The sequence below is a fragment of the Toxoplasma gondii genome, chromosome IX, assembly GCF_000006565.2.
Source record: "Toxoplasma gondii ME49 chromosome IX, whole genome shotgun sequence".
NCBI lineage: Eukaryota > Apicomplexa > Conoidasida > Eucoccidiorida > Sarcocystidae > Toxoplasma > Toxoplasma gondii.
The window spans coordinates 3307775-3332203 of record NC_031477.1 but is presented as its reverse complement, the minus strand read 5'-3'; the positions used below and the strand labels follow the sequence as shown (position 1 = coordinate 3332203).

General features: G+C 52.7%; 1 protein-coding gene across 1 annotated transcript; it reads right to left on the bottom strand.

Annotated features, from left to right (window-relative positions):
* Window positions 1–1142: 1142 nt before the first annotated feature.
* On the bottom strand, window positions 1143–22718 carry TGME49_289570 (phosphatidylinositol transfer protein). Its single transcript, XM_018782085.1, has 23 exons — window positions 21280–22718; window positions 20683–20719; window positions 20071–20142; window positions 19196–19276; window positions 17571–18028; window positions 16196–16740; window positions 15324–15448; window positions 14893–14972; window positions 14008–14434; window positions 13588–13713; window positions 12581–12932; window positions 11470–11907; window positions 10889–11101; window positions 8771–9945; window positions 7942–8198; window positions 7346–7482; window positions 6627–6809; window positions 5834–6018; window positions 5001–5186; window positions 4198–4340; window positions 3733–3813; window positions 3087–3179; window positions 1143–2509 (listed from the first exon to the last, which is right to left on the bottom strand). Exons 1-23 carry the CDS (start codon window positions 21558–21560, stop codon window positions 2446–2448), a joined length of 5739 nt encoding a protein of 1912 aa, XP_018636409.1. The 5' UTR covers window positions 21561–22718; the 3' UTR covers window positions 1143–2445.
* Window positions 22719–24429: the final 1711 nt, after the last annotated feature.

Sequence of the window (24429 nt, the reverse complement as noted above, 5' to 3'; positions counted from 1 at the left end):
TCGAAGTTAGCGACAAACCGTTTAGAAGGCATCTTGGTCGTTTTTGAGGTGCATGCATAGAAAGCGAGTGACTCTGGATTTTCGAGGTGCCGGCGAAAGAGAAAGCGCGGCCGTATGTGACGGACGGTGAAGACTCTAGTCCGGGGTCGCGACTGTCATTGCAAACAAGGAGAAAGAGAGGACGATCCAAGTAGCTTCAGAGGAAAGCTGGATTGCCTCGAGCTACGTTCGTGAAAGCGCTTTTGTCACAGCAGCAGAGTCCAACACAGAGAGACCAGAGAGAAAAAAATGGGAGAACCACTGAGGGAGCGAAGGAGCTCTCTGAAGAGAGGTGATGCGAGGGGTCACAGAATGAAATAAAAAAAAAGGAGGGTGGAGGGTACTTTTTTCGGCCGTCAGCTCTCTCCAGCCAAGAGGCATGTTCCTTTTCTCGAATGGGCTGTGGTCAGCAGTTAGACGCGATTCTTTGCCAAAGCGACTAACAGATAGCTTCGTTTGCTTTTCTCTCGAAGAAGGAACTGACAACGGTTCCTAAATTCTGAGAAATGCACCTGCATGCGGCGCCGACAGAGTGTGGGCGTCTGCGACCTTGTGCATGCATGATGGAAAGATTTGTGTCTCTATGGAAGTGCACGTTTGTTCGCCTTTGCCAGAGAGAAACGCTTGCTCGTCTCGCGTCGCCTCTTCTCTCTCATCGCGGGCCCCCAACCTTGCTAAAGAAAGCCATACAATGCATCTCCGAGAGAAACAAGAATCAAAACAACACATACGTGCATCTCTGATCACAAATACACATACCCGCGTTCACAGAGACATATGCATCTTTGCATATGCTTGTCTCTCACTATCTGCAGTCACATTTACGCATGTATATATATATATATATATATATATATATATGTATGCTTTTGGAGTTTCTTGAACATCACACGCAACAGGCAGATGCATATGTATGCATACCCAGTTGCATATACATCTATCTCCATTCACATATTAATATGGATATATATATATATATATATATATATATATATGCATATGTAGTCTCGTGTACATCTGTTTGCTTTGACATGTGAATCTGCGCATGCATTCAAACAAAAATATGTGTATGTGTCGCAACCCATGTATACAAAAAGAAGTCTGGGGCTCAAGGAATTTCGTGGTCCGTGTCTCTTTTATGCACTGAACATGAGAGTGAACACATGCTTTTAGAACTTTTCTGGTTTGTCGAGGGAGAACGGAGGAAGCGTCTTGCGCCCAACAGGCGATACGCGAAAAATGGAACAGAGGAAGAGACGAGCTTGTCAGTGCGTCAAGAGCCATGTTGGTCTGACAGCTCCAGTCGGAAGACGAGAAGGAAGCCGCAGACAAACACACCCCAGGTCTGGTGCTTTCGTGAACGAGCGAAGGTACGAGGTTTCCTGCGGTTCATTCCTCTTCACTTCTTCCTCGACAGACTAACGCTGGAGACACAACACAGAGAGAAGCGCGTTTGAACGCAGAAGCAAAGAGAGACGAAAATCTTGCCCGCACGACCGCACTTGAAAAGGAAAAGTCTTCACAAACAGCTTCCTGCCCTAAAAATCTCACCTTCCTTCAAGAAGAAAGCCACACAGACATCCCCTCGATCCCGCATCCGCCTACACATACAGCTACAGCCATGCTCGCAAGGTGACACGTACATCATCCTTTTCTTCCATACATACATACACATGCATATATATATATATATATATGCATGTTACATACACGTATATATATATATATATATATATATATATATATATGCATGTGTGTGAAGTTGTGTCACCGCCGCAACACAGGGGCAAGAATCTCTTTAGATCCGACTGGAGAGAGGTTTGAGATGGAAGAGAGAGAGGTTCAGCGTCTTGCACAAGGTCCTCGAAGACAGCAGACTTCGAGAGACTGCAGATCAGCAAAAGAGTGGAGGCGAGGCGTCCCGCCCTGGCGATTACGCGGCAGAAGCAACGGAGACACCGACCGCAGCGTGTCTTGGGGAGAGAGGGCAGGGACCAGAGACACTACTGAGGAAAACAGCAGTTTGCTTTCCTCTTTCGAACGAAGTCTCCGAAGGAACAATACCCGACACAGTTGCGCACTGCTCGAGCAACGGGAAGAGGAGACAGACACAGCAGAAGCCGAGACGCGCGGCCGAAGAGTCAGAGGAGACGGAGAGCGAGAAAAGAGGAAAGTGGGGAGCGGGAAGAGCGAGAGAAGACGACTACTCAGATGCTGGAAGGCTCAGCGCCGCCGTACTGGGAGAGGTCATCTCCAGAGAAATAGAGGGAGGAAAGAGAAAAAGAGCGAGAGGACAAAGATGACGACGGCGACGGAAGCGACAAGGAAGGAAATAAAAGAAAGAGAAAGGACGAGGAAAGAAGGATGGAGGACAAAAAGAAGACGTCCCCCGAAAAGAAAAAACTGTCAAGCAGGAGAGGCGGTGACTCCCGCTGTTTGTTGAAGAGCGAGACGGTTGGCGCGAACAGCTCTGCAAAGAGAAAAAGACCCATTTCCTGGAACTCGAAACCTGGACTTAGAGAGCATTGAATTTGACGCACGTTGAACGGTGAAGACAGTCTCGTTAACCGAGAGGCCGTGAATCCGAGAATGCTGGAGCAAGTGTGTCGTACGTCAACATCTACTTTGGTTTTCGCATTTCCAGAAAGATTCGCTTGAGATAAAGGAGCACCGTTTTTCGTGATTTCCTGCGACTCGCGCAACAGACGGCGCAAAAAATACAAGACAGCCACGCTTCACTCTCGACTTGAGACGTCTGGTGGATTTTCGAAACAAATCGTCAAAAGCGATGCTACGCATGCTGCCGAAGACCTTGAGGTGATTGACGACTTTGCAGGTCTTCCCAGCCATGTTTCGCGTTCTGGAAAAGAGGCTCTACCAAGAACACGATGAGGAGCGATCCGAGCATCAGCAAGAGAGAAGTGGAGATGCAAAAACAGAAAGAAGACGAACAAGAAGAGGGAGAGACACACAGACTGCAGAAGAGCATCTGCACGATGAAAACGCACGAGAAACTGGACAACGACAGACGGGATCCCGAAACTCACCGGTCCCGTCGTTGAACAGCATCGAGTTCAAGCTTCCAGTCTTGCGCCTCTTCGATGAGACCTTCGCGGAGACAAAGAATGTCTTGCCGGAACCTAAAAACGACCGAGGAAAAAGAAACGGAGACTCGACGACTGTTTCTGACTTTCTGACTGTGACTCCAAGGTATCAAGACAGAAAGCCGCCACGGCTGTGCTTTCGCGGCGGAGACCTCCCAGGCGAGTTGACTGAGAAAAGTGAGGTTACGCAGGTTGAGGGAAACCTCACTGGCTCGGCACCCTCGCCATTCGAAAACAGGGCACTAAGGTCACCCGAAACGTTGCCCACAGAGACACAACACAAAGAAATCTTTCCCCAGAGACTCGCGAAGCCGGGAGACCCAGACAGACGCGCTGACAAAGTGTCGTGAGAAACGCAAAGCAGCCATCACAGAGAACCTCAACGGACGGTTCGAGTTCTGGGCTTCATCTCGAGCCGACGCCAGCAGAGCCGAAAAAGTCCGCCGTCTCTCTTCTGCGCATGCCGCGTTCCCTCGGTCTGCGCGGCCAACGCTCAAGGCAAGCATCATCGGAGGGTCTGTCCGCTGTCGCTTCAAGAGTCTTTCTACAAAGAAAAAAACGCGAGCGCGCGAGAAAGATCGACTCTCACCGACTGTCCGTGGGCAGCGCCTCGGAGTCCGTGCATGCCTCCAGTGGCGCTGGAGCAGGACAACTGCACGCGTCCCAGTAGCTGCAGAAAGCGAGAACAGATAACAACGACACGAGCGCGCGGCTCCCGAAAGAAAAAAGCGGAGAAGAGAAACTGCATGCGGGCGAGTTGACATACATACATATACGTATATATAGTCACGCCACGAAAGGACCAACAGGGCGCAGTGACATACAGTTGCTGAAGGGGAGGGAGGGAGCAAGGGAAAAGAGAGCAAGAAAAGGTCATAGAAATGGAGAAAGAAATGGCACAGGGTCCAGGGCGAAAGAGAAAGAAAAGGAGCGCAAGCGAGAGAGAAAAACGTCGAAAGAAAGAGGACCGAGGTCGAAAGCGAGAAGAAACACGTAGAGAGAGAGAGCACGCGAAAGGGAGAAAAAAGCTGATAACAAAAATGCTCTGACTTACCGTTTTCCGTCAAAGTTAACTTGGTCTATCCATGACCCGGTGACTACGCTTCTCGACGCGCCGGTTGCTGTGTCTTTGATTTCTCCGTAAAAGAAGTCGCTGGGGACATGAGAGGACGAGTGCGTCGGCTTAGAGACGCCGAACTGGCGAATGCATGCAGAAGAAACCACGCAGAACGGTTTGAAAGAACAGAGGCAGAGACTGCTGTCGGCGCTTCACCGCTACGTTACTCGCTCGAAACGACACTGCCATCCCTACGAAGATTTGTGTGTACTTTCTGCGGACAGCGGCCTCGCCGCAACCACCGCAGGCATGGAAAACACAGACAGAACGAAATGAACATCTAGCAAGAGGAAGGAAAAAGCTGAAAAGAGAAAAAGAAAAAACTAAAGAGAGGCAAAAAGACAGCGCCGACCGTTTGAGGTGTCTGCCGCGAGAGACTCGATGATGCGCGCTAGCACAAGCTGAGGAGATGCTTCGGAGGTGGATCTACGAACCGCTAGAGTAGTTGCAGTTCAAGTGAAGGAAAAAACCAAGACTTTTCTCAAAGATGCGCAACTCCCTCGCACTCCCAGCTTCCCCAAGCACAGTCAGATCAAAATCTTCAACGCGTTCGAAGACCGGCGACTCTCTTCTACCCAGATACCGCGTTGGGTCGAGAGCCTTCGTACCGAAAGACCTCGCCTCTGATACGAGAGCATTTCAGCAGGTGGTGTGCCGGAGCCGAAACCTTTTTCTTTCGCGTTTCATGACTATTATCTGAAGCGGCAAAACGGATCTCTCCGCGCGCATGCAACATCTACCTGCAGACGACAGTAGAGGGAATTCTTCTCGTCTCTGAAGTCCATATTTCCACCCCACTCGAAAACTCGAGGCCCCCACAGCAGGCCAGAGACCTTCGCCGTCGGCTGTGAAAAACGAATTTCTGTTTCATCGTGACGGAAGCGCACCGCCGTCTCGCCTTCTTGACGGAGCACTCCGTAGTTGCCCTAAACACACAGCAGTTCTAGAACGACCTCGCATTCCAACCTTACAGGGATCTCCATATATGTGACACTCGGCGACGCACAGGTAACAACGTCTCCACATATATAAATGCCTGTAGATATGGCGGCCAGGATGTGATGGCACGTTTCAACGCGCGACTTGATACGTATATAGAGTTAATTATGCATGCAAGTTTCTATAAATGCGTATATATATACATACATACATATGTACATATATATATATATATATACATGCATGTCATGACCGTTTTCTGAAGTGCCTTGATACAGATTTTCAAGTTGAAACTGCATATATGTGTCTAAATATGTATACAAAAGTTTTATACACACACGCGTATAAACGCATATGTATATATATGTATATATATGTGTATACATGTATATATATATGTATATATATGCCAAATGAGGAGACGTTCATGGCGCAACTGGATGGTCTGTCTTTCGCTGGATCCGAAAACATTTACAATTGGAGACATTTCCAGGCAGACATGACGCAGCCGCGAAGAGATCTCGATGGACGCATGCACCCATTCTTTTGTGTACACACCAAAGAGAAATGTACACGGCTACATGGACGAGAAGCGAAGAGGAAACGCCTCGATCGACGCTGTTGTCGGACCGACTTTGAGTTGCGCCCGGAAGGCAAAGTTTCCCCAGAAAGAAAAGCGGCTCTTAGCGCTCCGCACGAGGAAGGCGGTTGAGGGAGGGTCGATCGCCGTCTGCTCGAGAAAGACGCGAGTCCCGTCAGGCCAGTGACCTTGGAAAGTTTCTCCGAGAAGCGGATTGAAGGGCATCCGCTGGCAACACCCTGAAGAAGAACAACACAGAGAGAGGAGAGTAGATGCAACGCGCCACAGGGAGAGAAAGAGCGAGAAGACGGACGTAAGAAGAGAGAGATGAAGAGAGAGAGAGAGATGAAGAGAGAGAGAGATGAAGAGAGAGAGATGAAGAGAGAGAGAGATGAAGAGAGAGAGAGATGAAGAGAGAGAGATGAAGAGAGAGAGATGAAGAGAGAGAGATGAAGAGAGAGAGAGAGATGAAGAGAGAGAGAGAGATGAAGAGAGAGAGAGAGATGAAGAGAGAGAGAGAGATGAAGAGAGAGAGAGAGATGAAGAGAGAGAGAGATGAAGAGATGAGACAGCAACGAAGAGGGAAACAAGTGTAAAAAGGAGAAGTCTAAAACTTGAGGAGACGGAGACACGGGATGCCGCCCGTCGCACGGGAGAGAGTACAGGCGCCGAGAGACCAGAAACGACGGCGAGGTTGACGGACACACAAGCGAGGGAAAGAGCGACCCCCAAACTCGCGAGAGAGGCCAGCAGAGAGCTTCCCCACCAAGCAAGAAAGAGAGGAGAAAACGGAGAGACGAGATCTCTAGTCGACTGCTGCGGAGTTCTTTGTCTCCGTGCTTCATACCCAAGTGCAGAGATGCCACCGCGAATGTGACAGTCCACTTGAAACGTTCCAAGACGTCCGTCTGCGCATCCGCAGCTCTGGAGAGACAGAATGGCGCGAAGCCCCAGCAGCTGCCGAGGAAGGCCAGCAGCGACTTGGGCTGCAGGATCGAGACGGGGAGGGAGACGTCGACGAGGCCTCGTCCTGCACAGTGGAGAGACAGTCGCCTTTTTGTCGAAACGAAGCTGACAAAGTGAATGCTCGAGGCAGAAACGAGCTGGAAAACGGAGCGGACAAGACACCTAGAAGCTTCCTAGAAAGCGAGGGAACGAACAGTGAGTGAGCGAGGAGACGATTCGGACAATCCGAGCTGCTTCGGAGAACCCCCGGAACTCAAACAGAAACGATATCCTAAGACAACGCACTGCACGCCCCGGGTCACGGACCGTGAACATCGATGATCTTTTCGGTCTCCACATCCCTGCATGCGCCTTGACGTGAACTCTGAGCGCATGCATCTGTATACATTTATTCAACCATCTGTACATAAACACCCATGTGCATGCATGCACATGTAGCCAAAGACACACGGAGACGTACACAGGCAAGTGTCTACACACAGATGCATGCATGCGTCAGCGTGGTACTGTATGTCAAACATGATTGACGAGTAGAGGTCCTGGACCAATGCGTCTGTAGGTGATCGCGCAGCGCTCCTTCTTTTTTGACAGGCTTTTTACCCTCGCGAACGGCTTCTCCTCGACTTTGAATAAGTTCGAGGAAGACAGCTCTCTGCGCATCGACGGCAGCCAGGTTCAAGGCCACCAGACCCCCCTGTGGAGACCTCCTGAACTCCCTCAGTGCCTCCGGCAGGCGTCTGCAGTCCAACGCAGGCAAAGAAACAAAAGGGACGTTTTTCCTCGGCTTCGAGTCGTCAAAAGCGAGGTCGCTCTTGACGCGGCCTGCAGGCACACGCCGTCTCCAAGCGGCTGGAGTCACTTGAAACTGGGAGCATTTTTACGGAACTACACACAGCGGACAACGCATAAAACACACAGTCAAATGCAGTGCAAAAACCGTCACGCGCGGATATCTCAAAGGACGAGTCAAGCGCTTCGTAGCGACCGTTCGTCGCACGCTTGGGTCGCGTTGTCACCGCCATTCTTTATGCGGCATCGAGAGAAATGCGACTCGGGGAAACTGGCAGGTTGTTCTCCACCCTCTGTGTCGCACTGGCTTGCGACTCATCTGGAGTCCAGCTGATTCTTGAGGAAGGACTACACTGCATGCGCGAGCCATAATCGCTGTGTCGTTACTGGCTTCTCTTCAAATTCACCTGTCATCACGCGGGGGCGCTGGGGAAGCTGGCGCTCGCTTCCTCGTCCTTGTCAGCTCTTCGCGCGCTGCACTGTCCTCTTCCTTCGCGTCTTGCCGTTTCCATCCCTGGACGTAACCTGAAAGGGCAGCGCCAGCCGCCTCCGAAGGGGAGTCGAAAGAAGGAGGAGAAGAAGGAGAATGGAGTTCGTCTTGGCGGTCTTCATCACTGTCGCTGGTGGGCGTATCGAGGGTCTCTAGCAGGTCTTCCGCGACAAGCTGAAAGCAGGAGAGCAGGGAAAATCTCAAGGCTTCTCGCGTCGACGCTGCGAGTCACTCCGTGTTGCACTGCTGGCTCAACTCTTCAAGGCTCTTTTTTTGTTTACTGGATTCCGCAGGATTCCCGACTCGAGACAGACTGAGACGCCACGAGATTGGCAATTATTTCTCCGTTTCCCCAGCGCAGCTGCATGCACTCCGATCTGAGTCTCTTCTTTTCCCTACAGCTGGCAGTCAGACTACCAGCGAGACGGAGACACACGCCAAGCGCAGACGAGCGTCTGTGCACTCAAAAATGTTCGTTGCGTCAACGACAACGCAGCGAGCTGAGCTCAACGGAACTCGAGGCGACTCCAAATCTAGTTCAGCGACAAACCACGAGGTGCAGTCGAGTCGTTTCACGGAAATCGGATCGCCAGGGCTGTGGCTGTTTCACGATTCCCAGACAACGCAGGAAGGTAGGAGAGACTGAGGCGCGCTGCGAGGTCCGAAGGAGTTCTGAGAACATCCCAGCACCAGAAACAAAGAAACGACCTTGGTTTTCCTCTCGACTAAAGACATCCGACGCTCACGTCCTGGTCGGCGGGGACAGTGCGCTTTCTCGCGCGTCGCATTTCGCTTTCCAGCTTCGCCCCGCGGAGAATGCGGTCTGCCCTCAAGAGAGAAACGCGTTCTCCGAGCCACCTGGGCATTGCGCCTCCCCAGTCGACCGCAGACACGAACGTCAGGAGACAGGGCGGCGCGCCAGCCGCGGCGCGCGGCGTTCTCGCACCAGAGGCCGCCCGCTCGTCTCGGTCGGGACTGGCGAGGTTATGGGGCGGCGCAAGCTGCTCCAGCGAAGGCGAGAGAGGCGTGATGACGAAGGCCTCGAAGCCGGAGGCGAGGACGGCGTCTGCGGAAGTCTCCCAGGGAGTCTCTCTGGAATCTTCGCCTGTCTTCGCTGCCTTGTTCTTCTCCATTTGCGCACCGGGGAAGCGGGATAACGGATGGACGGCGATGGGGAAGACGTTGCCCAGGAGACGCAGGAGTCCGTGGAGCGCTGTAGGACTTTCCCTGCTCCGTTTTTCTCTCTTTTCTTTGTTGGCAGCAAACAACAGCGACGAAAGTCTCTGTGTCCACGAAACGACCTTCTCTGCCACCTTCGTCGCCCAAACCGCCTTCCTGTCCGTCTCCTCAGTCTCCCGGCCTCTGGCCCCCGCCGTCGCGGTCCATGTTTCCGTTGTCTCGCGGCGAGTTTCTCCTTTTCTCCCGTTCATCTCTCGGCCCGCGCCGCACGAGTGCCACTCACACGCTGCTCGCATGCAGCTGGACAGCAGCTGTTGTTCCGAGTGGAAGACGACGACGAAGCTCCCGTCCTGCGTCTGCCCCCACCATCGCCGCCAGGCGAGGCGGCGGTCGCGGAGCAGAGGCGAGAGAAGAGGTCCTGCGAGGGCCGCGCCGGCAGAAGCCACTCCCGCCGAGATGTCTCCGCTGAGGAGACAGGCGAAGGGCGGGGACATCCCCACTCGGGCCGCCGACAGAGTCACAGACGCTTTTTCTGCGAGGCCCCCGCGGTGGGCGTGACCAGGGCAGAGCGCATGACCTGCTGGTCGAGAGAAGAGCGAGCAGGCAGCGAGAAACGCCTCCGCGGTCGCTGCCGGGGAAGAGGAAAGCAGCAGCGACGGCGAGAAAGACAACGACAGAAAGTCCGAATGAATCGACTCTGAAACGACCCGCGGAGAGCTCGTGTGCGCCAGCATCCAGGAACCTGAGGAGACACGGAGACACCAGACGCGCAGGGCGAGAGTCGAGAGAGAAGACGGCGGAGCAGATACGCCCGTGGAAGATGCAAAAGAGAAAAACTCACAAGTCGGTGGACAGACAGGTCCAGCGACCGGCTCGGTATGTGGTTCTCTTCACGTTGGCTTGTGTCAAAGAGAGCTTGGAGACAGATGATCCCCTCGACAAAAGAGAGAAGGGAAGGCGGTTGCTGAAAAAATCCGATTGCTTCCAATTTCCGACTTCTTCGTCTCTCAGACGCATTGGCAAGCCGCACAAAAAACGCGTTAAAGAAAAGCGCTGCGACTGCTGAAGAGCCGCGCGGTATGTTCTAGCCTATCGCGCGGATCGGGAAAAGGCCATCCAGACCGGTGGTCTGTCGCCGCAGCCGCAAAGCCTGAGCGAGAAAACCTTTTAACTCTGAAAAGACGCCCGCCGTCGAGGAAGCTGGAAGTTGCCAACTGCCTCCCTGACGTTCCTCCACGTCTGCCTTCTCAGTCTGTGGCTTCCAGATTACTCCACTCGCGTAAAACCGATTTCTTCCTCGACAAGACATGCATGACGCCTCAGCGGTGCGAGGGTGATAAGAGACACCGTGCTCGGCATGGTTACTCCGGAGACGACGCTCTTCATGATGAGCAGGTTCTGCGGAGTATGCACTGCGCGTGAGCGTTTCGAGGGCACTCAAGACCTCTGTGAGTCTGTTCCAGGCTCAGCTTGTCTTTTTTCGGTGTGTTCCAAATCTAACTGCAACCTGGCATTTTAAAGGCTCTTAGTGGCAACGACCTCTGAACTCCAAACCATTAGACGTTTTGCCGTGACTCTCCCCGCGCGTCACCACACACTGTCTGCGGTGTCTCTGGCGTTTTTCCGGTGGGTCAAGGCAGGACAAACCTTCTCTCGGCCCTGCTCGACCCTACGACTTCCCTCACCCATCATCTCGACATCCATGAGGAGGAAAAACAACTCTTCAGCTGTGGCGTCTACCACGCAGCTGGCCTTCACAACCAGGTCTCTCCCTGCTGCACTGAGGGGAGGAGAGGGATCGACAGTCGCGCCTCCTCGCTCTGAAGAGACAACCGGAGAGACCGAGAGGGCGTTGCCAGTGCGCGACGGACGAGGTAAAGCAGTTCGTGGACGGGGACCTGGAGGCCGAGACAAGAACCCTCAGAAAAAACAGCCATACTTTCGCGAGACAACACACCGCGGCGAAACCTCGCAGTGGCACTCTCGGATATCACCACATTCAAGTCACGTCATCAGTCGCAGCGACGCAGAGGAACCGGAATCTAAGATATAAATATATATATATATATATATGTATAACTCGATGGAATTCGAAAGGCTGATCGAGAGAGAGACACTGTCTCCGGGAGAAGCCGACAACGAGGGCGGAAGCCAGACGACCGAGACTCGTGAGAAGTCACAGAGCGGACTCCTGGGTACCAGTGCAGGAAATCCCCCAAACGTACACAGTGAAAAAACACACAGCTCCCGAGGAGGAAACGCCTACTGTCGACACTGAAGAGCCGCGAGAAGCTGGCAAGCCTGAGGCCGAGGAAGAAGGGAAGGAGAATCCAAAGGAGGACGCGAAGGACAAAGAAAAGAAGTTGGCTTAGAAGGTATTTGAGGAAAATGTGCAAGGCAGGCAAGAGGCAAGCAGAGAACGACGAGGACGCGTCTCCCGGGATCTCGGCTGCGCCCGCGCAGAAGGACGCAGACAACGGCGACAGAGAGAAGAGAGACGAAGACGGAGAGCTGACACTCTGGAAACTCGAAAAAGGAATCCGTAACAGAGAGACGCAGAGAGAGGAGAGCGAGGAGAAGAAGAGGAAGAAAAGAGACGCGGCCTCAGAGAGACAGGCGAGGCCTTGGAGGCAGAGTACTACGCACTGATACAGCGCGAAAGCCGGGAGGACGATCGGAAGAACAAGACCTAGAAGGGCCTGAACTGAGGAGAAAAGAATACAAAGGCGAAATACGAAGGGCGTTGTCAAAACCTGAGGGGAATGTCAGTGACAGAAATCGACTCCGAAAAAGCACCAAAACTCCAGAGTGGATCTTCGTTGCCCTCGCGCGCTGGCCACAGAAACACAGAAACAGTGACTGGGTGGTTCGAATTTGAAATTCCGTTTTTTCATAGATTGTGTTTGCGTAGAATGCGTCGTGAGACTCAGGACTCCGCTGCTAGGCGATACATGAGTCGACTTCCTCCGGAGAGAAAAGAGAGACACCTGCTTAATCGGGACGAGTGCAGACGACCGCCTCGACGGAGGCACAAACCGATGAGCATGGAAAAGTAAATGAATGCTTACAAGTCCACTGTTAACACACCACCAAGACGTTATTGACTTGGAACGTTCATCACAAGTCCTGCGACAGACCTGTGATGCTCGGTCTACATCTTTCTCTTCTTTGATTAGCTAAAAACAGGTCTCTTTCCATCGAAGAGCGTTGTCTTTCCTCCGTTGGCTTCTCCTTGTCCTTCCACCGACTGGTCTTGTCTCCTGATTCGCTCTTTTTCCTCCTTTTCAGGAAACATCTTCGCTTTTTTCCCTCCTTTTCAGGAAACATCTTCGCTTTTTTCCAGTGCACCTTTCCCTATCGAACTTGAGTCTTCGCACCTCTCTGCAGCCTTAAGCTTCGCTCTGAGAACTCGGCGGACTCTAGGGCCCCCCGCGGTGCCCTGGGCGGCGGCCGTCTTCCACATTCTTCTGCATCTCCTCTTTCTTGACTTTTCTCTCCTCGTTCATCTCTTTCATCTTCTGTTCCATCTTCTCTTCCCTGGGGAAAGGCGCCAGAACTCGAAGTTTGCCGAGAGAGCGACTCTCGAATATGGACAGCTTTTGGCGGCGGGAGGGAAACCCACTGACTCGCGTCTTTCACAAACACTCGAACGTCGTCTTCGTTCCTTGCCGGAGAAAAGCGCGACCGCGCGCGACTAGACAGCAGAAACTTCAGGCGACGGACGCAATACTGCACAGAGAGCGAAAGGAGAGAAACGGGAGAAAAGCGGGAGACAGAGGTGACAGCAATGAAACGGGAGAGGCCGATACGAGGGGAGAGGACAGCGGAGGAGAGGAGCGAAGAGAAGAGAGAGAAAGAGAAGAAAGACGAAGACTGGTCGCCACTCGCGATGCCGTCCTAGCGGGTGAAGAGTCTCTCTCCAGAGCAGGAGAAAACCTGTCCAGCAGTCTGCCTCGGTGTAACACCGGAGAAAGAAAAAGCTGGTCGGCCCCGCGCAGGGTGCACAAAACTCTTCATCTGACAAGGTCGCTGTGCCGAAGGTATCCCTACAGGTTCCGGAATGTATCGACAGCTTGTAGAGTATCTATCGGCCTTCAACGGCTTTCGCAATGCGCCAGAAAACCTGAGGTCCCCAACTTCTCTGAGACTGAAGATTCGCCCTCCCCGCGGACACACCGATAACAAGCCGATCTTGACATCTCCCCCCTCAAAGACATACACATGTACACACATGCAGATCTGTATATACATATATATATATATATGTATATATATACACATATACACGTTCATATATATATATATATATATATGCATTCGTGTAGATAGAGATATACTTATAAATAAACAAACATAAGGAGAAATGGGAAGACTCGAATCGCACCTCGAGATCAGGAGTAATTTCAGGAGAAGGAAGCAAATCACAGACGCCCTCGCATTCTCCCGCCGCAACTCGATCGGAGAAGCCTGGGCGACAGTGAGGGTCCCCGCTGCAGACGCTGCCTAAGCTCTGCAGAGACGAGACAGAAGAACAGAAAGAAGATAAAGGAGAAGAGAGAGAGGAGCAGAAAGAAGATAAAGGAGAAGAGAGAGAGGAGCAAAAAGAAGATAAAGGAGAAGAGAGAGAGGAGCAGAAAGAAGATAAAGGAGAAGAGCCACAAAAAGATAGAGGGCACATGGGAAGGTGGTTGGAAGAGGCAGAACGATGACACAGTAAAAAGACGGCAGGTCGCTTCAGTGGACGAACGGAAACAAAAGTACGCAAGCGACCCCGCAGAAAGATGCACGTCCACCTTCGCCTCACCAAGTGTCTAGACAACCGGGCGCCTTCGTCGTCTAGCGCAACGCGCGCCTCCCTCTCGGTTTCTCTGCGCTCTTTTCCAGCGTCTGCGGAGTGCCTCTCCTTGGCAGCCTGGGTGTCTCCACTCTCTCGCCCCGGCGCGTCTGCCTGCTGGCTGCGCTCGAGAGAATCGCTTGCATGCGGAGGCCGCGCGAGCGAGGCCTCGCCGTCGGAGGTGCGACTCTCCTCCATCGGAGGCAGATGCGGTGGAGCCATCTGCTCGGCGTACCCTCCGCGAGAAGCGAGGGAAGGCGAAAAAGACTTGGGGAGGAAGTGATGCGAGCAAGAGAAGGAAGAAAAACGTCGACGCTCCCCGGGCGCGCGGTCGGACCTCTGCGCGGCCTCCTGCAGCCAGGCCATCCACTGTCGAGATGCGTCCGCTGTCTCCCCGCTGGCACAAGAAAATGTTCAGAAAAAGATCAAAACGGATTGCTTGCGAAGGTCCGAACAAAACGGAGATGAGAGGAAGACAGAGAAATCAAGCGACACATACGTCACACAGAAGTACTCAATGTACACACACACATGTATTCGTATATATATATATATATACATTTATATATATATATATATATATATGCATGTGGATGTACATAGAAAGATTGATATGACCTTCAGCATGCTACGTATGAATGCATTTATATAATATATATATATATACATATATATATACATGTATATATATATATATGTATATACATATATATATATATATGTATATATATATATATATATATATGTGGGTTTGAACGCGTGCAGGACAACACACGGTGATAGCGAAGAGGGAGGTAAAGAGACAGCTGGTGAAGGATTTTTTATTTTGCGAGATTCCGTAGATCGACTTCTTACCAGAAGTGCATCGATCGCTTGCATGCAGGGTGGACGTAAAAAGAATGCATGCGCCCACGCATCTCTCCAGTCCACGTAATCTGAAGGGCAGACACGCACACACAGGCTTTGCCAATTCAGCTTTCGTTATGCACCGATTCTTCTCCTCATTTGACTATCTCTGCCCCGTGTATCTTCCTGTTTTCTCTATCTTCCACTCTCTGTCTTCTCTCCCTGCTGTCTTTTTCATCCCTCTCTATCCGGCAGTTCCCTCTTCTCCTCTCTTCTCTCTTCTCTCTCCTCTCTCTTCGTCTCTTCTCTTTTCTCTTCTTCCCATTCGTCTCTGTTTCTCTTCGCATCCTCTCTCCTCTTTTTCGTTCTCCACCTTCTTCAGCTCGCTTCGTTTTCACGGCTCTCTTTTCGCTTCCTCTTCTCTTCGCTTCGCTCCGTACCTCTGCTCCTTCGAGGTCGACGACGCATTTGGCGCGCGTGTCTCGAGGGTCGTTGAAGTACTGCAGGCGACTGTTTCGCAGCACGACGTATCGCAAGTTCCACGTCGTATTCCAGATGCCGTCGCCTGCAAGGAACGCAAGGCCGCCTTTCGCCTCCAGTCAAAACAGCGACCGCGCGACAGCTTTCGTTCACGAACCGCGAAAAACCACACTCACTCTGCGCACCCATCGCAAGCGCGTTTGCACTGACGCATTCAGACAGACACATACACACCCGTCTGTAGATCAAGACAGAGACAAGAAAATGCACCACACACAGACACACACAGTTACACATACACACATGCATACATAGACTCATCTATACATAGTCACACATATATTATTTATATCTATCTAGAAACATATATAGGGAGGGAGAGAGAAAGGCAGAGGTCGCAGAGGCATGCAGATCAATCCTTGCACACAAATAGAACTGAATGTCTGCAGTTGACGCTGCCTTTGGAAGAAGGTTGAATTGTCAACCATGTGAACGCGAGAGTGCCTGCTGAGCGGCTCCCCGGAATGGAGACGAACAAAACACAGGCGCCGAGTCACGGGGCACACTGTGCAGCTCCATATATATATATATATATTTACATACACATGTATATATATATATATATATATTTACATACACATGTATATATATATATATATATGTTCATGTGCTGGCATATGTTTATGCAGATGTTTATTGTTTCTGAGTAGTTTTAATCGAGGGAAAAAGATGAAGTGCGACTGATATTCGTGCGCCTGTACGTGGATGACTCGGCGACTTGTGTAGTTGCATTTTCTACACTCTTCTCCACCCTTAGTTTCCTGCGACCGACCAAGTTTATACAGGAACCCAGAGTGAAGAACTGTCTCCTTCGGTGGCTCTGAAGCAGGTGAAACGGACGCAGGTGCCGCCGTCGCTGCCCCGGGAGCTCCAGCGTCTGAGCGCGGCGGCGCGACGGAGGGAGACACTTGCGAATTGGAGTCTCCGGCCTGGCTTTCTGCCTTGTTTGGAGAAAGGGGGAAGATCCCAGGCGCGTCCAGACTCCAAGGTGCCAACGCGTCGACGGTGACAGCGAACGGCAGAGTTGCCTGCAGGTCCAGAGGCTCGTCCCGTTCAGAGTCGAATTCTCCGTCTTCGTCGCTAGTTGGGCTCCACCCGCTGTCTCCGGCCCCCTGGCCGTCTCCAGCCCGGGTCTCCTCGCCCTCAGAACTCGGGCCTGCAGACCCCTGGGGGGCCCCAGAGGCCTCCGGTGCGGCCTCGGCCTTCCCTTCTGCGGAGGGAGCCAGGAGCGGCAGGGCGGTCTGTCCTCGAATCGCGTCGAGCTTCACCTTCACTTCTTCCTCCATCTTGCGGATGTCTGCCATGGACAGCTCGTACCTGCGAGCAGTGGGGGGAGACAGGCATCTCCGTGGAGAGAAGAAGAGACGCAGAGAAGACTCGAAGCGATACGAACCCCAGGAAAGAGACAGACACAGCGGAGACGAAGAACAGGGACGCCGTCGGCGTACGCAGACGAGACGGAAAGACAGTTTCAAAAACCTTCTTCGAGGCAGAAGACCTTGCGCAGGTACGCGTGCATGCACAATGCGGAAGTCGACAGATACACAGAGAGGAAATCCCGAAAAACGAACTGAGCACAGCCCCGACATGTTTTAAAAACTGAGTAGGGTGCGGCACCGATCTGTCCGCGCGAAGCAAGTCGAAGCGCTAAACTGTGACGACGAGGAAACCCACGATGGAGACGAGAAAACGAAGGCATCCCAAATATGAAAGACGAGACGTCACCGACGTAGACAAAACAGAGAGATGCAAGACCTGAAAGACAAGCAGGCTCGAGACTTGACCGACAACGAATCGAAGTCGAGGAGACGCGAAAACAAGCCGATCCCGTAACCAGGAGTCCACCTCGTAGGATATACTCCCCAGAACAAGGCAGTTGACACACACCCATGACTTCCACTGTTTAGTGTGTAACAAGGAGTCTCGCGACCTAAGCCTTGGAAGGGAACAGCCCCAGAGACCTCTTGAAAAAAAACGCTCCGAAGACCTAGACAAAGCAAGACCAGAACTGCAGACACGCTTGGGGCTTGAAGCAGATATGTGCATGACTTGAACCAGGTGGAGAACAGACGAGTTCAGATCTTGAAGGTTTGCGGTTCCCGGAGACGCAAGAGCCGAAACCGCGTTTTTCACCCTTTTCTGCTCACCATTCATCCATCCAGCAGACCGCTTTTCTGTGGTAGTTGAGCAGGACGTCGCGCATCGCTCCCGTGATCCAGTTTTCGACTTTGCTAGCCATGAATCCAAAGTACGGAAAGTCAAGAACGAACAGTTTGTAACAAGTCATGATGGGGTACTGTGGACGCATTCTCTCGTTCTCTGCATGCACCGTCTCAGCTGCTGGCGCGGCGGCGGCCGAAAGATTTCCCTTTTCTCGGCTTCTCACGTGCAGCCGTGCATGCTTGCCTCGCGAGATCGTTTCTTCTCTCTTCTCTTCCGTTTCTTCTCTCTTCTCTTCCGTTTCTTCTCGCGGCGAGGAGACGGCCGCGTCCGACCTCGAGACGTCCGGCACCATGGGGACGTTGGTCATCCAGTCTTTCCGAAGAGGCCCGATGCCCGCCTTCTTGGAGTGGAAGCGCGACGGATCTTCTGACTCTACGTACGCCTGAGGAGAGGAACGAGACCGGCGACTGAGGGGCACTGGGGGCTTTGACCTGCATGGAGTCACTTCAAGTCTTGAGCAGCGATCGAAAATATTAAAATTCGACCTTTCGGCTTCAACACATGAAACACTGTTAGAGAAACAATGCTCGTTATGAACTCCAGTACGTTTTCAGAGACCGGCACAGTTCAAAAGTACGCAAGGAAATATGAGGCGAGTTATGATGCTGCACGATCAGTAGATCTACGGCCTGCCCTTCCGTTTGGTCTCCGAGTGACCCTAGGAATTCATATATTGCGCGTAGAACGCAGCGACGTGGAGGAACCGGGATGTCGTTTTAGGCTGTTGTGCTGCACCCATTTAGCTGTCTTGAAACGCAGTTCCGCGGGGGGAGGGGGGGAGGGGCGTGTACAACAGTTATACAGAACATCTGCGTTGTCTCTATCTCATAACTGGAGAAGAGCTGAGTTGCTTGTTGGGGAGACAACTTCGGAATCAACGCCGCCTGATACGCAGACGTTCTTGTATATTCCGTGAACTGCCGGCGGTGCACACTTTGGCTGCAAGCGTTCCCATCTTTAAACTGAGTATCTTCTTTGAAAAAAGGCCGCTGAACTGCAGACCTCCAAGAGCTACGCATCGATTCCAGGTGTGCTATCGCGCCTCATTGCATTCGCGCAAACGATTCTGGACGTGCGTGGTACCGCAGTGAACGCAAGATGTCACCGACTATGGCGGCGAGCCTCTGAGTGGAGCCTTTTGTCTCCTTGAAGAGGTACACCAGGTGTAACAATTTGCAACGAGAAGGGTAAAGCTGCAGATGGCCATGGCGTATTGCCTCTCGGAGCAAGCTTCGCAGCATTGCATACACTTGTCTTCAACCGGAGAGAAGCAACGTTCGCCGCGAGCTGTCACCGAAGACGCCTCGACCTACACTGAGCATGGTGGCGTTCTCCAGATCACGGGAGAAGAGACAATCGCATACGCGCCTCCGCGCGAGCCGGCCCAGCAGCGAACGTTTGTGCGAAGAACACTAGAGAGTTAGCACTTTCACAGGTCTGAACTCCCAGAATACATGGCGACATGAGAGACTCTCTCTGCTCGAAGCCGACTGCGAAACTGTCACGGCAGCCGCAGGCAAAAAACAAGCAAGGCGAAGACGTCTCTCACCTTCGAGGCTACAGGGTCGTTCACGATGTCGATCAACACCACCTTTCTTTGGGCCAGCATTGCGGCGTCGAGAGCGAGTGCCTGAAAAAGAGAGAAACGCATGCATCGGTTTTCGATGTGCAGCATGCGAAGACGCGAGTCCACTGAGACGCCTCGATCAAGAGCCGAGGCAGCGAGAAACTCCAGAGGGTGACAGCTTGGGATGCTGGTATTCAGAGACACGAAGAACACCCGGGAACCTCCTGTCTGAAATAGAACCGAAGCACATGTAGAATGGAGACACAACGAGGCGAAGACTTTTGCGTCTCTCGTCTCGAACGACAGCGAATCTGAGCCTGCCCGTCTCCGCAAAACCTGTGCAGCAACGCATTATGCAGAGCGCAGCGCGTCTCGCTTAGACAGGTGAACGCGCAACTGATTTCTGGCATGCAACTCAACGTGTTCCTTCGCTCTCTCCCGGCCAACTGCGCGAACTCTTTGCCCTGCATGCGATAGGCTGCTGCGACAGACTGCGAAGTCGAGGTCGAAGGTGAAACGATCGGGACGCACAGGGCGCGCCAGCTCTAATGCGATGCTACCGTACGCCCACCTGGATTTACCTAGGCACCCTGTGCATCATCGACGTTATACTCTACCTCTAAATTGCCTTCCATCCGCAAAACCGAAACGTCGAACTACTTCATCTGTCGTGTGGAGCGTTACGGACAGGAAGTCAGAGAAGAGGCGAGGAGTTCGGAGTTTCGGGTGCATCGGCACCTTGATGTTTATACTCCTTCCTCCCTTGTTTCTAGAAACTTCTCTTCCTTTAAGTTTGAGGACTTTTACACGTTACGCTGGACAAAGACGTCTGCCGCGTTCAGCGTGTATACACGCACATTGTCGTCTGTCTGGACACCCGGCAGGTGATGGCTGATCATCGACACCTTCGCCTTGGAGAAAAGTTCGCACTGGAGAAAAGAGACAGGGGAAAGATGGAAAGGGTCTGTGCCGGTGCTGAGTCGTGAAGACGACGCACAAATGCATCGAAACAAGAAAAACGCGACGCGACGGTCGGCAATGAAGAAAGGCAACACGCTGGTCACTTCTACAGAAAAGAGGCGCGCTCCCAAAATGGCGAGGGACAGGCGAAACCGAGGAGTCCACCAGTGCATCTGCTCGCTGCATGCGGCTCAGATCAAGATCAACAGCTGGAGAGAGGGGCAGGGATTCGCAGAGGGCCGACGAGAAAACGCGAGAAAAGAGAAAGGCAGGAAAGAAGAGGGAAGAAACGAAAAAAAGGAAAAAAAGGAAAAAAAGGGTGAAACGAAGATGGCGAGTGCAGATGCAATGCAGGGCGGCTTTCGTGGGTGTAAAACACAACGCAGCAGCCTCTGGACAGGAACGAGGAACAAAGCCTTCCTGAGAAAAAGGAGACCAAGCGTGCGACGACTTCAGACAACCCCGCAGAGCGAGGGACAAGAAGAGAGATAAACGGAGCCCAGACTTACATCGTACGTCGTCTTGAGGTGAGGGAAGGCGTTCCACCTGCAGGCATACGAGCGAGGGAAGTGAGTCGCACGCGGTTTTCTCCCGCGATTTTGCCACAAAGGAAGTGCATATTTGTGTCTCGAGACGACTGGGGAAACAGAGGGACAGGAGGGAACGAGGAAAGGGCGCTGCGAGACATCTGCCTCGCAAATCGTGCGGTGGTCAGCGTCGCGCCATTTCCTCCGCTGCTGGAGAGAACCAGGGATATCTCACGCCTGACCGAAAGGAGGTGCGAAGGACGAAGGCAACAGCATTTATGCGACAGGAGGGGAGACAGCACGGAGACGGTCGTAGGAATGAGCGAGAAGACAGAGGAAAAGCGGAGCAGCGAAAGAGAGACGAGAGAAGCGAAAGCCCACACGGACAGGAGACCAGAGAGAAGAGCAGAGTGTGGAAGGTCAGAGACAAACAGCCTCCTTTCAAACGGTGAGCTTCTTGGCTTTTCCCCTCCTTTCGCCTGTTTTGCCTGCTTAAGTTCTATCGTCTGCTGTCTGTCAAGCGAGAGCCAAAGCTGTTGTCACTGCACTGGACCTCAGGACTGAATTTCGGCGGCTTACGACTTCTCGTCAAAGACAGTCAGTCGGGGATCGACCCAGCTGACAAGCCACCCCGGGAGTTTGTTGGCGATGTTGATGCGCTTGTGTGTGTACTGGCCGGTGTCGCCTTCTTCGTTCGTGTACTCTTCGTTTTTGAGAATCTCCATACAGTCGTTTGCCGCGCCCTCAGCCTCTGCCTTAGTCGCGTCCTCCAAGCTCGCCTTCGCCACCATGTAGAGCTGACACCGTTTGTACTGCTCCGGCGTCATGGGCAGCACGAGGCGGTACTCGAACACCTTCATGTCGACGAAGAGCAGCGAACAAAGAGAGAGGAGAACAAAGCGCGAGGAGAGAACGACAGAGAAGGAAACCCCCGGGAAGGAGACCAGAAAAGCGAGTGGAGGCAGCTAAATCCTAAGCCGTGAACAGAAGAGGCGCGGCGAGCATCGTGGCTAGGAGGCTAGTGGCAGGGTGAGGCTATCGAGGTGTCTGCAGGGATACAGAAGACAGGCAGCGAAGACTGGGAGAGAGCAAGGAGAAGGAAGAGACGATGGGACAGACGGAGAGTACAGAACGGGGTCCGAGACACTACACGAAAAAGCCTAGAGAAAACCCATCCTCGACCTCGTTTTCGCGCAAAAAAGAGAGCAAGGAGGAACACTCAGAGGAAGAGACTCGCCGGAGGGATCTGTGAAGGCGACCCGGCCGGGGAGGGATGTCGCGATACCGCCGCTCGACTGAGAGCGCGATTCAGAGCGCCTTGCTTTCGAGTCCTGACACCTTCGCTGGGTACGAATTAGACAACGGGGAGCAAGAAACACGCAAGAAACTCTCTCACCAGGCCGGTGTGCCTCGTCGTCGAACTGCCTTCGGATGGTGGACCTGGCCGCACAGCGGGTGCGGTGGCACTCCTGTGAAAGGTGACACCTTTGCCGAGAAGAGCGGGCTTCGTCGCTCGAAAAGGGAAGGCAGACGGATGTACACGGCAGGAAGGAATTATGGGAATGACTTTGAAGAGACAGAACAAAAATGCACTCTTGCCCTGCTGCACAGGCACTCTGCGGATACCTAGGCAATGGAAGGCACCGCCCCGAGCAGAGAAGGTAACGAAAGCGCAGAAGCCGAGAAAAAAGGGGTCGGAGGGCAGGCACTCCTTGGAGGCTTTATCAGCTAATAATTCTCGCCGACCCGAGCCAATTCACTCAATAAAAGAGCGACGGATGGACCCAGAAAAAACTCCTTTTCGACGTCCGGTTCTCTTTAGCCTCAGGGTTCTTCTCGCGAGCCGGCAACCTCGGACCAGTCTCACGAGAACCTCATCTCTTTCCCTCCGCAAGACAGAAAGAAAAGTTTGTTGACGCGGAACCACGGTGTGAGCGACGTCTGCAAAAGACTGTGCCTTCGTCGTCTCCGAAGCGGAAAGTATGAAAGTCGACAGGGGAGCTCGGCTGGCAGCTCGGTCTTTCTTCTGAGGGAGGAGAAGGGACCTTCTTTGCCCTTCTTTCGAGTACCGCGTGCATGCACATGCGGGAGCGCGACCGCGCCTGCGTTTTCCACAGAACGAACACAACGGGGGTACGATTTTTACTCGACGGTCCCTTGCAGATGCGACGTGTTATCTCCTGACTCAGTTCAGTTGCCTGAAAACCGGAAAAAAATCCGGCCGCCTCATCTGTCTACCTCAAGCATGCGCTGCTGAATCTTTGTGCCTTGAGAGCCGCGCCCGCCCTCATCGCGTTCACCAGACAACGACTTAGTGACCTCGGTCTGGACGGCGAATTTTGCGGAAATTCTGCGCTAAGGAGCGAGGATGGAAAACTTTGGTTCCACTTCCACAGAGTAGAGACTTGAATCATCCCGCCGACGGCCACGACTGTGGGAAGCGTGTCAGGTATGGTGCTGGCAGGTTTTCTGAACGAATCCGCGGACGGCTGATTTGCCCGACTCACGGGATAAAGGCGCCACATCAACAAAGTTAAGCTCTTGCCGAGGAGTCTTCTTCCGACAGACTCAGTAGATTTTCGTTCCGCGTTGTAGAAGAATTTCCTGCGCACGCAGCGCTCGAACGACTGTTGAATTTGGTTCATCGGGGACCCAGCGTACATACACCTGCTTAGCGGCGCACGCTGCATTTACTCTCAGAGGATCTTCACTTTTGGCGTTTTTGTGCGGACTCCGAAAGAATGTTGAAAAGGGAAAATATTTACGGGAAACAGTTTTCACTCGGTTCCACGGATTCTGGTCGAGGTTCACACTCTCTCGGGGACCGTGCCGCAAGCGAAGTTGGCGACAGTGGAAGAAGTTTCGAAGAGTCACGAATTGCCGACACTCGTCAGACTGGGACCTTCCGGAGTCCTTCTATCTATGGAGAACTAAAAGCAACAGTCTGTGGGAACCAGCATGCCTTGCAGCGCGTAGGAGACAGTCGCGCTCGCAGCAGGGCTGTAGGTGCGTCAAGTTCTCTCGAACCGAGCGGTATTGCTGTAACACGGATAACCGAAATGTCACAGATTCTACCTGGTGCTAGGCAGACAGGCACATAGCGTAATATTTGCATCATTTCACGCGTGGACAGAATCTTCCATTCCGGCGGTCACCGATGGCGGATCACGGAGATGCGATCGAATATTGTCGTTCCTCTTGTTAAGTCATCACTGACAACGCTGTGTTTTGACTAAGCGTTCTTCCCGCCTCTCATAGTTTAATGCAGTGGCACAGAAGTAGATAAACTTCATCATTCGTTTTTGTTGACCGTGAGGTAACGCACTGCTGCCGTCGAAGGCGTTTAGACAGTGCAGCAGCCTAAACTGAAGTGCCAGTGCTGCCGTTTACAAGTTGCTAAAAATCGTGTCGATTGGGGATTCATGAAAAAACCACATTTGAGGACTTCGCATTTCCCTGCAGTAGAATCATTAAAAAAGGTCCAAAATTTGGTGCCGCATCTTGCGATCGCCCAAATACGCAGACCGCAAGATTGAGGAAGACAGCTGAACGGTCTCGAGTTCCGCTGTCTCCCACAAATATAACCTTGAGGTTTATGAACCGGGACCCTGAAGTGTGCACGAGCTGGGTCGTGGCACAAAGTCGGTAACGTGAGTCCATTTCAACCGACTGTCTTTCATCTTCGGACATCTCACCAGGAAATGCGCTGGTGACTCTCGTACCGAGAGG

Bases quoted from the DNA above. Each gene is read 5' to 3' on its own strand.
- TGME49_289570 (XM_018782085.1), bottom strand. From the start codon at position 21,560: ATGAAGGTGTTCGAGTACCGCCTCGTGCTGCCCATGACGCCGGAGCAG. The intron at 8,199-8,770 runs GTGAGCGTCGGA...TCCTGCTTTCAG, and splicing joins CTGTCCCCGCCGACCAGGAC to CTTGTCGCGGAAGACCTGCT. The intron at 5,187-5,833 runs GTCGGTCCGACA...CTGTGTGTTTAG, and splicing joins CCTTCCGGGCGCAACTCAAA to GGCAACTACGGAGTGCTCCG.